General features: G+C 41.4%; 1 protein-coding gene across 1 annotated transcript in view; it reads right to left on the bottom strand.

The window, feature by feature from the left end:
• The window catches only part of lmln (leishmanolysin-like (metallopeptidase M8 family)), a 19,885-nt gene extending 2,771 nt beyond the window's left edge, over positions 1-17,114 (bottom strand). Inside the window, exons 1-14 of the mRNA XM_034562111.1 lie at positions 16,332-17,114; positions 15,397-15,500; positions 15,129-15,159; positions 9,929-10,011; positions 9,275-9,392; positions 8,578-8,756; positions 7,555-7,660; positions 5,899-5,993; positions 5,292-5,409; positions 4,462-4,569; positions 4,194-4,381; positions 3,958-4,090; positions 3,719-3,878; positions 3,356-3,486 (exon numbers count right to left, since the gene is read on the bottom strand). Coding sequence (XP_034418002.1) covers positions 3,356-3,486; positions 3,719-3,878; positions 3,958-4,090; positions 4,194-4,381; positions 4,462-4,569; positions 5,292-5,409; positions 5,899-5,993; positions 7,555-7,660; positions 8,578-8,756; positions 9,275-9,392; positions 9,929-10,011; positions 15,129-15,159; positions 15,397-15,500; positions 16,332-16,427 — 1,650 coding nt within the window. The 5' untranslated portion in view covers positions 16,428-17,114. The remainder of the gene's footprint in view (positions 1-3,355; positions 3,487-3,718; positions 3,879-3,957; positions 4,091-4,193; positions 4,382-4,461; positions 4,570-5,291; positions 5,410-5,898; positions 5,994-7,554; positions 7,661-8,577; positions 8,757-9,274; positions 9,393-9,928; positions 10,012-15,128; positions 15,160-15,396; positions 15,501-16,331) is intronic.
• Positions 17,115-18,608: the final 1,494 nt, after the last annotated feature.

The following is an 18,608-nucleotide window of genomic DNA, read 5'->3' as shown; positions in this document are numbered from 1 at the left end:
TTATCAACACTTTGACCTACATTTAACTTTATCAACACTTTGACCTACATTTAACTTTATCGACACATTGAACTACATTTAACTTTATCGACACTTTGAACTACATTTAACTTTATCAACACTTTGACCTACATTTAACTTTATCAACACTTTGACCTTCATTTAACTTTATCAACACTTTGACCTGCATTTAACTTTATCGACACTTTGAACTGCATTTAACTTTATCAACACTTTGACCTACATTTAACTTTATCAACACTTTGACCTGCATTTAACTTTATCAACACTTTGACCTTCATTTAACTTTATCGACACTTTGAACTACATTTAACTTTATCAACACTTTGACCTACATTTAACTTTATCAACACTTTGACCTGCATTTAACTTTATCAACACTTTGACCTGCATTTAACTTTATCAACACTTTGACCTGCATTTAACTTTATCGACACTTTGAACTGCATTTAACTTTATCGACACTTTGAACTGCATTTAACTTTATCGACACTTTGACCTGCATTTAACTTTATCGACACTTTGAACTGCATTTAACTTTATCGACACTTTGACCTTCATTTAACTTTATCAACACTTTGACCTACATTTAACTTTATCAACACTTTGACCTGCATTTAACTTTATCAACACTTTGACCTTCATTTAACTTTATCGACACTTTGAACTACATTTAACTTTATCAACACTTTGACCTACATTTAACTTTATCAACACTTTGACCTGCATTTAACTTTATCGACACTTTGAACTGCATTTAACTTTATCAACACTTTGAACTACATTTAACTTTATCGACACTTTGAACTACATTTAACTTTATCGACACTTTGAACTACATTTAACTTTATCGACACATTGAACTACATTTAACTTTATCAACACTTTGACCTACATTTAACTTTATCAACACAACATTGAACTACATTTAACTTTATCAACACTTTGACCTGCATTTAACTTTATCGACACTTTGACCTGCATTTAACTTTATCGACACATTGACCTACATTTAACTTTATCAACACTTTGACCTGCATTTAACTTTATCGACACTTTGACCTACATTTAACTTTATCAACACTTTGACCTACATTTAACTTTATCGACACATTGAACTACATTTAACTTTATCGACACTTTGAACTACATTTAACTTTATCAACACTTTGACCTACATTTAACTTTATCAACACTTTGACCTACATTTAACTTTATCAACACTTTGACCTACATTTAACTTTATCAACACAACATTGAACTACATTTAACTTTATCAACACAACATTGAACTACATTTAACTTTATCGACACTTTGACCTGCATTTAACTTTATCAACACTTTGAACTACATTTAACTTTATCGACACTTTGAACTACATTTAACTTTATCGACACTTTGAACTACATTTAACTTTATTAACACAACATTGAACTACATTTAACTTTATCAACACAACATTGACCTACATTTAACTTTATCGACACTTTGAACTACATTTAACTTTATCAACACAACATTGAACTACATTTAACTTTATCGACACTTTGAACTACATTTAACTTTATCAACACTTTGACCTACATTTAACTTTATCAACACTTTGACCTACATTTAACTTTATCAACACAACATTGAACTACATTTAACTTTATCAACACAACATTGAACTACATTTAACTTTATCAACACTTTGACCTGCATTTAACTTTATCAACACTTTGAACTACATTTATCTTTATCGACACTTTGAACTACATTTAACTTTATCGACACTTTGAACTACATTTAACTTTATCGACACTTTGAACTACATTTAACTTTATTAACACAACATTGAACTACATTTAACTTTATCAACACAACATTGAACTACATTTAACTTTATCGACACTTTGAACTACATTTAACTTTATCAACACAACATTGAACTACATTTAACTTTATCAACACTTTGACCTTCATTTAACTTTATCAACACTTTGAACTACATTTAACTTTATCAACACTTTGACCTTCATTTAACTTTATCAACACAACATTGAACTACATTTAACTTTATCAACACAACATTGAACTACATTTAACTTTATCAACACTTTGACCTTCATTTAACTTTATCAACACTTTGACCTGCATTTAACTTTATCAACACTTTGACCTGCATTTAACTTTATCGACACTTTGAACTACATTTAACTTTATCAACACTTTGAACTACATTTAACTTTATCAACACAACATTGAACTACATTTAACTTTATCAACACTTTGAACTACATTTAACTCCATCAACACTTTGAACGTTTAACTTCTTGAACACAACGTTTAACTTCTTAAACGCAACGTTTAACTTCTTGAACGCAACGTTTAACTTCTTGAACGCAACGTTTAACTTCATGAACGCAACGTTTAACTTCTTAAACGCAACGTTTAACTTCTTGAACGCAACGTTTAACTTCTTTAACACAACGTTTAACTTCTTGAACGCAACGTTTAACTTCTTTAACACAACGTTTAACTTCTTTAACACAACGTTTAACTTCATGAACGCAACGTTTAACTTCTTAAACGCAACGTTTAACTTCTTGAACGCAACGTTTAACTTCTTGAACGCAACGTTTAACTTCTTGAACGCAACGTTTAACTTCTTGAACGCAACGTTTAACTTCATGAACGCAACGTTTAACTTCTTTAACGCAACGTTTAACTTCATGAACGCAATGTTTAACTTCTAGAACGAAACGTTTAACTTCTTTAACACAACGTTTAACTTCTTGAACACAACGTTTAACTTCATGAACGCAACGTTTAACTTCTTTAACACAACGTTTAACTTCTTGAACGCAACGTTTAACTTCTTGAACGCAACGTTTAACTTCTTTAACACAACGTTTAACTTCTTGAACGCAACGTTTAACTTCTTGAACGCAACGTTTAACTTCTTGAACGCAACTTGTAACTTCTTGAATGCAACGTTTAACTTCTTGAACGCAACCTTCAACTTCTTGAACGCAACTTGTAACTTCTTGAATGCAACGTTTAACTTCTTGAACGCAACGTTTAACGTCTTGAATGCAACATTTAACGTCTTGAACACAACATTTAACGTCTTGAACGCAACGTTTAACTTATTGAATGCAACGTTTAACTTCTTGAACGCAACGTTTAACTTCTTGAACGCAACGTTTAACTTCTTGAACGCAACATTTAACTTCTTCTACACAATGTTTAACTTCTTGAACACACCGTTTGACTTCTTCTACACACCGTTTGACTTCTTGAACACACCGTTTGACTTCTTCTACACACCGTTTGACTTCTTGAACACACCTTGTAGCAGCCGGAGCCCCAGTCCGGGTACGTCATCTTCCTGCTGCACTGCTCCATGACGAAGGCCGACTTCTGATTCAGACACACAGAGTCCGGTCCGTACTGCTCCGCTCCATAGTTCCTCCCCCAGTCTGAACACACACAAACAGACACACAAACAGACACACACACTGGTCACACACACTGGGAACACACACTGGGAACACTTTTCCAGTGGTGATGTCTGAGATCAAACACACATTCTTCTCTGTAAAAGTCTGATTTCAAAGACGTGAAGAGATCAAATCATCTCTCACATGCTTAGAAGAAGTTATGACGTCAAAAAATAATATAATAATACACCTGAAGGATAATATCTCTAACCTGGCTGGTTCTCCGACACTCTGCAGTACGAGTTCCTCTGGTATTCTCCACTCAGGTGCCAGCTGAACTCCTGACTGAACGGACAGAAGTCTGCGATCTCCACGGCGCCGCCGAACATCGGCAGCTGGTCCGGGGACACGTCTGGGATCCTCTCGAAGTACTGAGTACACAGAGTACACACTGAGTACACGCAGAGTAAGGTGTTGTGTGTGTATATATATATATATATATATCTGTACCTGGTACTCCAGCGGCAGCTCCTGCTGGTATTTCTGCAGGTTGCAGACGGCCACAGCGAGCTGGTCCTGTCTGCAGGTGAGCTGCAGAGGAGACGCCCTCACCGTGTCGCAGTACGGAGTCACAGGGTGACGTCTACACACACACACACACACACACACACACACACTTTAAACCAATCAGAAGCGTTTCATCACATTGGATGAAAGTGTCGATCAGTGTGATTAAAGGTCACGACCTCTGTTTTTGCCGGTCCATCCAGAACTTGCAGCTCTTCATGACGAAGTCGCAGCCGAGCCCGCGGCCCCAGTCCAGCCTCTGGGCCTGGCTGTAGTCGGCCCGGTACCACCCGGTGTCCTCCATCAGGGCCAGCGTCAGGCGGGAGAACACCCGGTTCTGGGTGTGGGAGCCCGTCATCGCCTCGTTCTGAAGGAGGAGGAGGAGGAGGAGATGTTCAGACACAGGAGAAACAGGAGGCGCTCACATCCTGGTTCTCCCTAGTTCACCTCCAGGAGTCTCTTCTCCCAGTGGTTCAGCTCCGTCCCCGTTCCTCCCTGGTTCTCCAGCTCCATGCCCTCCAGGATGGGGCAGTTAAAGTGTCTCCTCGCCTCCTCCTGCAAGAGAAGGAGAACATTAACAGATTCAGTTTCATGAAGCATAGACTTCTATACAACCAGAGGAGTCGCCCCCTGGTGGTCAGGAGAGAGAATGCAGCTTTAAGACATGAAGCATAGACTTCTATACAACCAGAGGAGTCGCCCCCTGGTGGTCAGGAGAGAGAATGCAGCTTTAAGACATGAAGCATAGACTTCTACACAACCAGAAGAGTCGCCCCCTGGTGGTCAGGAGAGAGAATGCAGCTTTAACACATGAAGCATAGACTTCTATACAACCAGAGGAGTCGCCCCCTGGTGGTCAGGAGAGAGAATGCAGTTTTAACACATGAAGCATAGACTTCTATACAACCAGAGGAGTCGCCAGCTTTAACACATGAAGCATAGACTTCTATACAACCAGAGGAGTCGCCCCCTGGTGGTCAGGAGAGAGAATGCAGCTTTAACACATGAAGCATAGACTTCTATACAACCAGAGGAGTCGCCCCCTGGTGGTCAGTAGAGAGAATGCAGCTTTAACACATGAAGCATAGACTTCTATACAACCAGAGGAGTCGCCCCCTGGTGGTCAGGAGAGAGAATGCAGCTTCAACACATGAAGCATAGACTTCTATACAACCAGAGGAGTCGCCCCCTGGTGGTCAGGAGAGAGAATGCAGCTTCAACACATGAAGCATAGACTTCTATACAACCAGAGGAGTCGCCCCCTTTATATTTCTCACCACGACTCGGGGCGTGACGAGGACGTGGACTTGGTGTCGGACCATCACTCCTCCTCTGATGTCCCACAGCCGGCTGACCCTCCTGATCACAGCCTCGCTCCACTGGTACAGACCCAGACTGACACACACACACACACACACAGAGAAATATAGAATATTATATACGAGTAGAAACACTCTTATAACTACGTAGTCTATTTAGAGATTAAAAAGACTAAATACGAACATGACAGAACGAGTTCAGTCGACTTGACAGTAAAAACCCGTAAACGAGGAGATGAGTTTGTTTGAACTGGGAAACAGAAACACGTCTCACTGAACCCGTCTACACGATTATATATCATTTATACTTTAACGTCTGCATTTTACATCTTTTCCATATTTAATGAGCGTCGCTGTGATTCTGTGTTGTTTACATAATATATATACACAAATATAATACATGAATATAATATATATTAGCATGATAAATATTAATATAATATATATATACATATATTATATATACAATAAATAAATATATATATTATATATGTATTAAATATCATATTAATATATATACTATTATATAATATACATGCTAATAAAGAAGAGGAACCCTGCTCACCTCTCGTTGAAGGCGGGCAGACCGCTGGCGAAGCGAGGAGTCAGAGGTTTGCCCTCGTCGTCGTGGTAGAAGGCAAACAGACCGGCAGAGAACCCCTGAAGACAAGAAGAAGAAGAAGACAAGAAGAAGAAGACAAGAAGAAGACCAGAAGAAGACGAAGACAAGAAGAAGACAAGACGAAGACAAGAAGAAGAAGACAAGAAGAAGACAAGAAGAAGACCAGAAGAAGACGAAGACAAGAAGAAGAAGACAAGACGAAGACAAGAAGAAGAAGAAGACAAGAAGAAGAAGACAAGAAGAAGAAGACAAGAAGACAAAGACAAGACAAGAAGACCAGAAGACAAAGACAAGACAAGAAGACCAGAAGACAAAGACAAGACCAGAAGAAGACAAGAAGACCAGAAGAAGAAGAAGACAAGAAGAAGAAGACAAGACGAAGAAGAAGACAAGAAGAAGAAGACAAGACGAAGACAAGAAGAAGACAAGAAGAAGAAGACAAGAAGAAGACCAGAAGAAGAAGACAAGACGAAGACAAGAAGAAGAAGACAAGAAGAAGACCAGAAGAAGAAGACAAGAAGAAGAAGACAAGAAGAAGACCAGAAGACAAAGACAAGAAGACCAGAAGACAAAGACAAGACAAGAAGACCAGAAGACAAAGACAAGACCAGAAGAAGACAAGAAGAAGAAGACAAGACGAAGACAAGAAGAAGACAAGAAGACAAGAAGAAGACCAGAAGAAGAAGACGAAGACAAGAAGACAAGAAGAAGACCAGAAGACAAAGACAAGACAAGACGAAGAAGACAAGAACAAGAAGACAAGAAGACAAGAACAAGAAGAAGAAGACAAATTGATGTTTTTATTCCGTCCATTTTAACATAGTTGTCCCTTATTTTATTTTGCTTGTTTGTACATTGTATCTGTAATCTTGTGTTTTTAGGTTTGTTTCATAACATCTGCCTCTTGGCTAACTGGCACATTTACAGACATGTTTATATTAATGTGTCAAATAAACCAAAAACAACAACAACAACAACAAACGGAACCTTTAGAGACGAGCTCTATGATCTCAGTACATTAATCAACGCTGATTCAGTAAATTAACTCCTGCAGTAAACAGTCAAATATTATAATTAGATTTACTAAGAGTGGTTTTCTGATGGCACTTATTTCACAGGGCTTTGAATGCAGGACTTTCACCAGTGAAACCAGTGGAACCAGTGAAACCAGTGGAACCAGTGAAACCAGAGGAACCAGCGAAACCAGTTGAACCAGTGAAACCAGTGGAACCAGTGAAACCAGTGGAACCAGTGGAACCAGAGGAACCAGCGGAACCAGTGAAACCAGTGGAACCAGTGAAACCAGTGAAACCAGTGAAACCAGTGGAACCAGAGGAACCAGTGGAACCAGTGAAACCAGTGAAACCAGTGGAACCAGTGAAACCAGTGGAACCAGAGGAACCAGTGAAACCAGTGGAACCAGTGAAACCAGTGGAACCAGTGGAACCAGAGGAACCAGCGAAACCAGCGGAACCAGTTGAACCAGTGAAACCAGTGGAACCAGTGAAACCAGGGGAACCAGTGGAACCAGTGGAACCAGTGAAACCAGGGGAACCAGTGGAACCAGTGGAACCAGTGGGCGGTGTGTCCGTGCCTCACCAGAGCGTGGATGACCTCGTGCTTGACGGTGGAGAGCATCCCCTCCAACTCCTGCGGCTGAGAGGAGATCATGGCGGGACACAGGTTGGCGTAGCCTGCTATCGGCCTGAGGTACGCAGAGGAGGAGGAGTCACACACAGGAGGAGGAGTCACACACAGGAGGAGGAGTCACACACAGGAGGAGGAGTCACACACAGGAGGAGGAGTCACACACAGGAGGAGGAGTCATACACAGGAGGAGGAGTCACACACAGGAGGAGGAGTCATACACAGGAGGAGGAGTCACACACACAGGAGGAGGAGTCACACACAGGAGGAGGGAGTCACACACAGGAGGAGGAGTCACATACAGGAGGAGTCACTCACAGGAGGAGGGAGTCACACACAGGAGGAGGAGTCGCATACAGGAGGAGTCACTCACAGGAGGAGGGAGTCACACCGGAGGAGGAGTCACACACACAGGAGGAGGAGTCACACACACAGGAGGAGGAGACACACACAGGAGGAGTCACTCACAGGAGGAGGAGTCACACACAGGAGGAGGAGTCACACACAGGAGGAGGAGTCACTCACAGGAGGAGTCGCTCACAGGAGGAGGAGTCACACACAGGAGGAGGAGTCGCTCACAGGAGGAGGAGTCACACACAGGAGGAGGAGGAGTCACACACACAGGAGGAGTCACACACAGGAGGAGGAGTCGCACACAGGAGGAGGAGTCACACACACAGGAGGAGGAGTCACACACAGGCGGAGGAGTCACAGTTAAAGTACCGTTACACGGTAACTTGTCAACGATAACGAGGGGACTCTCCTCACATTCGTATCTATGCAGACGATGCTCAGCTATATGTCTATTAATGTCCTAAAGGAGAAATGGGCGGACACTGTTAGCATTAATGGGCGGAGATATGAGGTCATTGTTAGCATTAATGGGATACGACTGTATTTTGTTCCACGACGTAGCGTCGGCTCTGATTGCGTCACATCAAACATGACAGCGCCTACAGGCCCCGCCCCCCTCACCTGTCCAGCTCCGCCTCCAGCTGGCAGTAGGCAGCGTAGGCCACGATGTTCTCCTGGCCGCAGCGCTCCGTGGTAATGCCGCTGACGTAGAGCACGAAGTCGGACCCCCCCACCCCGGGGCCGTCGGGGGGCCCCAGGGGGCCGCAGGACTTCCCCGATTCACTGCACACCTTGCATTGCTGGGAGGGGCAACAAAAAGAGATTATTTATTTAATAATAATCTGTGAGCATATTAAGGAACACCAGGTGTACCAGCGTTGGCTAGAAACTAAAAGTCAGACCATGCCGTGGAAATGTCCCTCCTGTCCTATGGTGTCCCACAGGGATCAATCTCAGGTCTGCTCTGGTTCTTTAAAAATATGGGTTAATATTTGATTTTGGGGTCATAATTTCCAACTGACCCACGTAAGACGATTATTTCTCGTCTCCGAATGAGTCTTAATTGTGCAGCCTTTTGTGACGTCTGCTGGGGAATGATTAATCAAACCAAACGTACCATGTTTCATGTCTGCAAAGCAACTTTTGGCCACAAGAGGGCACAAAAACTCCAAAAAAAAGCAAAGCAATGAACATTCAGTCTGAACTCAAAGTTAAAGTGGAAGTGAAAAAACATGAAAAAATAGAAGCTAGAAAAGTGAAAGCATTTGTTCTTCTGTTTATTTTATGACATCATTCATCGGCAGTGGCCCTCCCTGACCTGCAGGTGGTGCTGTGGCACAACGACGGGGCCGCACCGGGTGACGTCCGCACAGGCGTCCTGGCAGTAGCGGTGAGGGTCATCTCTCTTCCTCAGGTACTGGTTGGTGGCACATTGTCTGAGACCGGGACACAAGCTCATTAAAGCGTTTGCTTCTAATCTGTTAAGAGTTCATCACGAGGGACAAACATTACATTTCATTTAGCCGACGCTTTTATCCATTAACGGTTCATCACATTAACGGTCTTGCGCCGTAAAGTCGGCCAAACGTCGAAGGATCGGAAACGATTCTTAACGTCCACGTTTCCACCTGGCAGCCAACGCGCAGGGTCAAACCTCAAAAGCCGATCTCAGAGTTCGTGGGCTGCACAAATTCTTATTGAATTCTTAATATATTTATTAGCCTGTTGACTCAGCATTGATTGTGATGTCTCTCAGCGTGCACGAGGTAAACAACAACAATACGAGTACACAATACACTACAGTAGACATACACCGCGGCTGATCTGAGTTAATCCTGATGAATGTCACTCATGACACACAGAAAGCTCCCTCTTCTGCTCCGTGTGGACAGAAGAGGAACTACACCCGATGAAAACAACGCAGCTAGCCGGCGACACCTTGAACCACATCGACCGCCTCGTCTTCACGGACCTGCTGAGCAGCACTGGACCCGCCCGGCGCCGCACGCTGAACGCCCTCTGGAGGGAGTCGATGGCCGGAGGGAACAGCTGCTCCTGGGGAGGAACGGGATGTTATGATGGGATGTCATGATGTCATGATGGGATGTCATGATGGGATGTTATGATGTCATGATGTCATGATGGGATGTTATGATGTCATGATGTCATGATGGGATGTTATGATGTCATGATGGGATGTTATGATGGGATGTTATGATGGGATGTTATGATGGGATGATGGGATGTTATGATGTTATGATGGGATGTCATGATGGGATGTTATGATGTCATGATGGGATGTTATGATGGGATGTTATGATGGGATGTTATGATGGGATGATGGGATGTTATGATGTCATGATGGGATGTCATGATGGGATGTTATGATGGGATGTTATGATGGGATGATGGGATGTCATGATGTCATGATGGGATGTTATGATGTTATGATGGGATGTTATGATGGGATGTCATGATGGGATGTTATGATGGGATGTTATGATGTTATGATGGGATGTCATGATGTCATGATGGGATGTTATGATGTCATGATGGGATGTTATGATGGGATGTCATGATGGGATGTTATGATGGGATGTTATGATGTTATGATGGGATGTCATGATGTCATGATGGGATGTCATGATGGGATGTCATGATGGGATGTCATGATGTCATGATGGGATGTTATGATGGGATGATGGGATGTTATGATGGGATGTTATGATGGGATGTTATGATGGGATGTTATGATGTTATGATGGGATGTCATGATGGGATGTTATGATGGGATGTCATGATGGGATGTTATGATGGGATGTTATGATGTTATGATGGGATGTCATGATGGGATGTCATGATGGGATGATGGGATGTTATGATGTTATGATGGGATGTCATGATGGGATGTTATGATGGGATGTCATGATGTCATGATGGGATGTTATGATGTTATGATGGGATGTCATGATGGGATGTTATGATGGGATGTTATGATGTTATGATGGGATGTCATGATGGGATGTCATGATGGGATGTCATGATGGGATGATGGGATGTCATGATGGGATGTCATGATGGGATGTTATGATGGGATGTTATGATGGGATGTCATGATGGGATGTCATGATGGGATGTTATGATGTTATGATGGGATGTCATGATGGGATGTTATGATGGGATGTTATGATGTTATGATGGGATGTCATGATGGGATGTCATGATGGGATGTCATGATGGGATGATGGGATGTCATGATGGGATGTCATGATGGGATGTTATGATGGGATGTTATGATGGGATGTCATGATGGGATGTCATGATGGGATGTTATGATGTTATGATGGGATGTTATGATGGGATGTCATGATGGGATGTTATGATGGGATGTTATGATGTTATGATGGGATGTCATGATGGGATGTCATGATGGGATGTCATGATGGGATGATGGGATGTCATGATGGGATGTTATGATGGGATGTTATGATGGGATGTCATGATGGGATGTCATGATGGGATGTTATGATGGGATGTTATGATGTTATGATGGGATGTCATGATGGGATGATGGGATGTCATGATGGGATGTCATGATGGGATGTCATGATGGGATGTTATGATGGGATGTTATGATGGGATGTTATGATGTTATGATGGGATGTCATGATGGGATGTCATGATGGGATGTCATGATGGGATGTCATGATGGGATGTTATGATGGGATGTCATGATGGGATGTCATGATGGGATGTTATGATGTTATGATGGGATGTCATGATGGGATGATGGGATGTCATGATGGGATGTCATGATGGGATGTTATGATGTTATGATGGGATGTCATGATGGGATGTCATGATGGGATGTCATGATGGGATGTTATGATGTTATGATGGGATGTTATGATGGGATGTCATGATGGGATGTTATGATGGGATGTTATGATGTTATGATGGGATGTCATGATGGGATGATGGGATGTCATGATGGGATGTCATGATGGGATGTCATGATGGGATGTCATGATGGGATGTCATGATGGGATGTTATGATGTTATGATGGGATGTTATGATGGGATGTCATGATGGGATGTTATGATGGGATGTTATGATGTTATGATGGGATGTTATGATGGGATGATGGGATGTCATGATGGGATGTCATGATGGGATGTCATGATGGGATGTCATGATGGGATGTTATGATGGGATGTTATGATGGGATGTCATGATGGGATGTTATGATGGGATGTTATGATGTTATGATGGGATGTCATGATGGGATGTTATGATGGGATGTCATGATGGGATGTCATGATGGGATGATGGGATGTCATGATGGGATGTCATGATGGGATGTCATGATGGGATGTCATGATGGGATGTTATGATGGGATGTCATGATGGGATGTCATGATGGGATGATGGGATGTCATGATGGGATGTCATGATGGGATGTCATGATGGGATGTCATGATGTCATGATGGGATGTTATGATGTTATGATGGGATGTCATGATGGGATGTCATGATGGGATGTTATGATGTTATGATGGGATGTCATGATGGGATGATGGGATGTCATGATGGGATGTCATGATGGGATGTTATGATGTTATGATGGGATGTCATGATGGGATGATGGGATGTCATGATGGGATGTCATGATGGGATGTCATGATGGGATGTTATGATGTTATGATGGGATGTTATGATGGGATGTCATGATGGGATGTTATGATGGGATGTTATGATGTTATGATGGGATGTCATGATGGGATGATGGGATGTCATGATGGGATGTCATGATGGGATGTCATGATGGGATGTCATGATGGGATGTTATGATGGGATGTTATGATGGGATGTTATGATGTTATGATGGGATGTTATGATGGGATGTCATGATGGGATGTTATGATGGGATGTTATGATGTTATGATGGGATGTTATGATGGGATGATGGGATGTCATGATGGGATGTCATGATGGGATGTCATGATGGGATGTCATGATGGGATGTTATGATGGGATGTTATGATGGGATGTCATGATGGGATGTTATGATGGGATGTTATGATGTTATGATGGGATGTCATGATGGGATGTTATGATGGGATGTCATGATGGGATGATGGGATGTCATGATGGGATGTCATGATGGGATGTCATGATGGGATGTCATGATGGGATGTTATGATGTCATGATGGGATGTCATGATGGGATGTTATGATGTTATGATGGGATGTCATGATGGGATGTCATGATGTTATGATGGGATGTCATGATGGGATGTCATGATGGGATGATGGGATGTCATGATGGGATGTCATGATGGGATGTTATGATGTCATGATGGGATGTTATGATGTCATGATGGGATGTCATGATGGGATGTTATGATGGGATGTTATGATGGGATGTCATGATGGGATGATGGGATGTCATGATGGGATGATGGGATGTCATGATGGGATGTTATGATGGGATGATGGGATGTCATGATGGGATGATGGGATGTCATGATGGGATGATGGGATGTCATGATGGGATGATGGGATGTCATGATGGGATGATGGGATGTCATGATGGGATGATGGGATGTCATGATGGGATGTTATGATGGGATGTCATGATGGGATGTCATGATGGGATGTTATGATGGGATGTCATGATGTCATGATGGGATGTCATGATGGGATGTTATGATGTCATGATGGGATGTCATGATGGGATGTTATGATGGGATGTTATGATGGGATGTCATGATGGGATGTTATGATGGGATGTCATGATGGGATGATGGGATGTCATGATGGGATGTCATGATGGGATGATGGGATGTTATGATGGGATGATGGGATGTCATGATGGGATGATGGGATGTTATGATGGGATGATGGGATGTTATGATGGGATGTTATGATGGGATGTCATGATGGGATGATGGGATGTCATGATGGGATGTTATGATGGGATGTCATGATGGGATGTCATGATGGGATGTTATGATGGGATGTCATGATGGGATGTCATGATGGGATGTTATGATGGGATGTCATGATGGGATGTCATGATGGGATGTTATGATGGGATGATGGGATGTCATGATGGGATGTCATGATGGGATGTCATGATGGGATGTTATGATGGGATGATGGGATGTCATGATGGGATGTCATGATGGGATGTTATGATGGGATGATGGGATGTCATGATGGGATGTCATGATGGGATGTTATGATGGGATGTTATGATGGGATGATGGGATGTCATGATGGGATGTTATGATGGGATGATGGGATGTTATGATGGGATGTCATGATGGGATGATGGGATGTCATGATGGGATGTTATGATGGGATGTTATGATGGGATGTCATGATGGGATGTTATGATGGGATGATGGGATGTTATGATGGGATGTTATGATGGGATGATGGGATGTCATGATGGGATGATGGGATGTCATGATGGGATGTTATGATGGGATGTTATGATGGGATGTCATGATGTCATGATGGGATGTCATGATGGGATGTTATGATGGGATGTTATGATGGGATGTCATGATGGGATGTTATGATGGGATGATGGGATGTTATGATGGGATGATGGGATGTCATGATGGGATGATGGGATGTCATGATGGGATGTTATGATGGGATGTTATGATGGGATGTCATGATGTCATGATGGGATGTCATGATGGGATGTTATGATGGGATGTTATGATGGGATGTCATGATGGGATGATGGGATGTCATGATGGGATGTTATGATGTTATGATGGGATGTTATGATGGGATGTCATGATGGGATGATGGGATGTCATGATGGGATGTTATGATGGGATGATGGGATGTTATGATGGGATGTTATGATGGGATGTTATGATGGGATGATGGGATGTCATGATGGGATGATGGGATGTCATGATGGGATGATGGGATGTTATGATGGGATGATGGGATGTTATGATGGGATGTTATGATGGGATGATGGGATGTCATGATGGGATGATGGGATGTCATGATGGGATGATGGGATGTTATGATGGGATCTTATGATGGGATGTTATGATGGGATGTCATGATGGGATGATGTCATGATGGGATGATGGGATGTTATGATGGGATGTCATGATGTCATGATGTGTGTATTTACCTTCACCAGCCTCCTCTGGTCTGCAGGAAGCCTGCGGAGAGAGAACAAACCCAGTGAGACAGATTCATCAGATCCATCAGGACCGTCAGATCCATCAAGACCATCAGAACCGTCAGGACCATCAGAACCGTCAGGACCGTCAGATCCATCAGAACTGTCAGATCCATCAGAACCGTCAGATCCATCAAGACCATCAGAACCATCAAGACCATCAGAACCATCAGATCCATCAGGACCATCAGAACGGCAGCCTTTGAGCGGTACTGACCGGTCCACGCTGTAGTCGTAGATGACCTTTATCTTCAGCTGAAGGTCGTGAGGGGAGCTCCTCTTCGTCAGCCGCTCTGGCTTAAGGTGCACGTGGTGCACGACCTGAAAGAGAGCCGACAGAAACTCCTCCCACTTTAATGATGTCATGCTACTCAACACATAAAAAAGTACAGTCCTGATTTTAAATGTCAAATTATATTTGGTCTATTAAATAGTTATTCTGTATAATATTTCAGTTATTGTTGATTATTTTGGCACATTTATAATATTTATTTTGATCTGGTTTTACTACGTCTCGTTTGCACTTTATTCTCTAAAGCTGGACTACTAATGGATTATCATATTGTGTATAAATTATTAATTATCTTATCTTTTATATGATGTAGTCTGGTGTTATGAATTATTTATCCCCATTTAAATATCTATAATTATTAGTTTGATGTGACAGAAACAAACAGTATGACTATTGTTATTAAAGAGTATGATTGTTGCTATTAACTATTAGGATTATTGTTGTTAAACACAGTTAAACATTAAGAGCATCCATCCTAATGTTAGCTTGTTAGCTAAATGCAGACACAAAAATCAATGTTTCACTTAATAAAATCTCTCTCTCTCATATATATATATATATATATATATATATATTTTGGTATTCATATATATATATATATATATATATATTATATATTAGTATTTATATTTATATATTTGTATATATATATATATATATTATATATTAGTATTTATATTTATATATATATATATATATATATTATATATTAGTATTTATATTTATATATTTGTATATATATATATATATATATATATATATATATCACACAATATATACAGAAACATTACTTAGCAGTTAGCATGCTAGCTATCTTAGCTCGTCCGCTGAAGCTAACTTAGCTTAGCATCGGGTCTCACCTCTCCGGGAGGCGGGGCTCGGTGCCGGCACGGCCCGCTGCAGCTCACCAGCACCGCCAGCGCGGAGAACACGAGGACGGAACCGCGGAGCTGCATCCTCCGGGACGAAGAGCCCACAGAACCCCCGCCGGTCCGGACCCGTCGGGGCGCGAGCCGGGCATCGCTCACAGAGTCAGCGCTCAGAACATGTCCGCAGTCCCGCACACGTACATATAAAATATACACTGCGTAAATATATATATCCGAGGGTTAAAGCTGAGGAAGAAGAAGCACAAGCCGGTTAAACGGAGGAATTACGGCCGAAAGCGGGTTCATTACTCGGGGTCACCAGAGCGAAGAGGACCGGCACTGCGAAGATCGTCTCTGCACGCGATATCTCACCCAGCTCAGCGGAGAGAAACCGTACTCCAAAGATCATCTAATAATCGGATGAGTCACTCAGCGGAGAAAAACTGAACTCCAATGGTCATCGAATAAACTGAGCGGAGAGAAGCAAAACTACAAAGATCGTCAAATAACCGAGCGAGTCACTAAGCTCAGCGGAGAGAAGACGAACTCCAAAGATCGTCAAATAGGAGAAATGCTTCACTCAGCGGAGAGAAACCGAACCTCAAAGGTCATCGAATAAACTGAGCGGAGAAAAGCATAACTTCAAAGATCATCTAATAATCTGATGAGTCACTCAGCGGAGAGAAACCAAACTCCAATGGTCATCGAATAAGATGAGCGGAGAGAAGCAAAACTCCAAAGATCTTCAAATAACCGGACAAGTCACTCAGCTCAGCGGAGAGAAGACGAACACCAAAGATCGTCATATAAGAAAATGTATCACTCAGCGGAGAAAAGTAGAAATCCAAAGATCGGGAAGTGTCCCTCAGCTCAGCGTAGAGAAGCTGAATTCCAAAGATTGTCTAATAACATGATGAGTCACACAGGCTGTGAGAGGATGTGCGTGTGTTTATGCAAAACTATTTTTTCTGTAGTTTTCTGCCCTGTGCGCATCACCTGTGACCTTCACCTGTGACCTTCACCTGTGACCTTCACCTGTGAGCATCATGCAAATTACTTCCTTTTTTGTTGGTAATTCAGTTAAATAAAAAATTATTTAAGATTATTCATCATGTAGCATTTCAACACAGGTTTGGATGTTGGTTTGTTTTAATATTCAATAAAATATAATAAAATATTTGCTCTCAGAACTGTTATTATTAATCAGAAACGGTTTATTCAAGGAATATAGTAGAGTTGTGCAAAGGTGTGTAACTGTAAGTAAATAATACTAAGAATTAAAACCGTATTCATTATTGGCTAAATATAGTATTACTAAGTCCAAATTCTTACTTCTTGTACTTTACTTGAGTACTTTCTACTTCTCCTCTACGTCTTAGAGGTAAATGTTTGTACTTTTACTTAATCCAGATACTTCAGTTATAATAATAAAACACCAACCTTTTACTGATAAATCAATACTTTAACTTTTCACAGTATTAGTACCTTTACTGCAGTAACTACTTCCTCCCCCTCTGGTTCCCACACTCACTTCCCTGAGAGACGAGTTGAATGTGATTAGTTGTGGACGTTTCGACCGATGAAAGGCGGCTTTTCTGTCTGTTTACTTCATCCTTTGACCTTAAACTCTGGAGTTCAAATTGAGTTTGTGAAAATCCTGTTTATTCTTAGACAAACCAGTTAAGTTAAAGACACACTGATCTATGTTTTAAAGTGAATCCAGGAGACAAACCTCAGGTTCTTAATGCTGCATTCTCTCTCCTGACCACCAGGGGGCGACTCCTCTGGTTGTATAGAAGTCTAAATTTAGCGGGCGGTCTACGTTCCTCACCTCTCGAAAAACGAGGGTCGCGGATACAAACGGTCGAAATGAGCTGAGGTGGTTCGGGCATCTCATTGGACGCCTCCCACTGGGAGGAAACCCCAGGGAAGATTATATATATATATATATATATATATATATATATATATATATATATAAAGTAACAAAATGTAATTACATTAAACAAACATTTATTTAAAAAAAATTATATATATATATATATATATATATTTGAATAATAAAACAAATATTTGAATAATATAAACATTTTAATTTAAATTAAGCTCTAAGAAATAAATGATATTAAAACTAACTATATTAAAAACAACACAATTCGGACCCGATCCTTCAGGGTTCATATTCATTCATTTAAAATAATAAGATTCTTTTCTCTCATTAGTTTTTAAAACCAGACACAAGAAGTTTATTCATACGATTATAGAGAA

Source organism: Cyclopterus lumpus, chromosome 21 (assembly GCF_009769545.1).
Source record: "Cyclopterus lumpus isolate fCycLum1 chromosome 21, fCycLum1.pri, whole genome shotgun sequence".
NCBI classification, from domain to species: domain Eukaryota; kingdom Metazoa; phylum Chordata; class Actinopteri; order Perciformes; family Cyclopteridae; genus Cyclopterus; species Cyclopterus lumpus.
The sequence above is the reverse complement of the archived record's forward strand: the minus strand, read 5'-3'. Positions and strand labels throughout refer to the sequence as shown.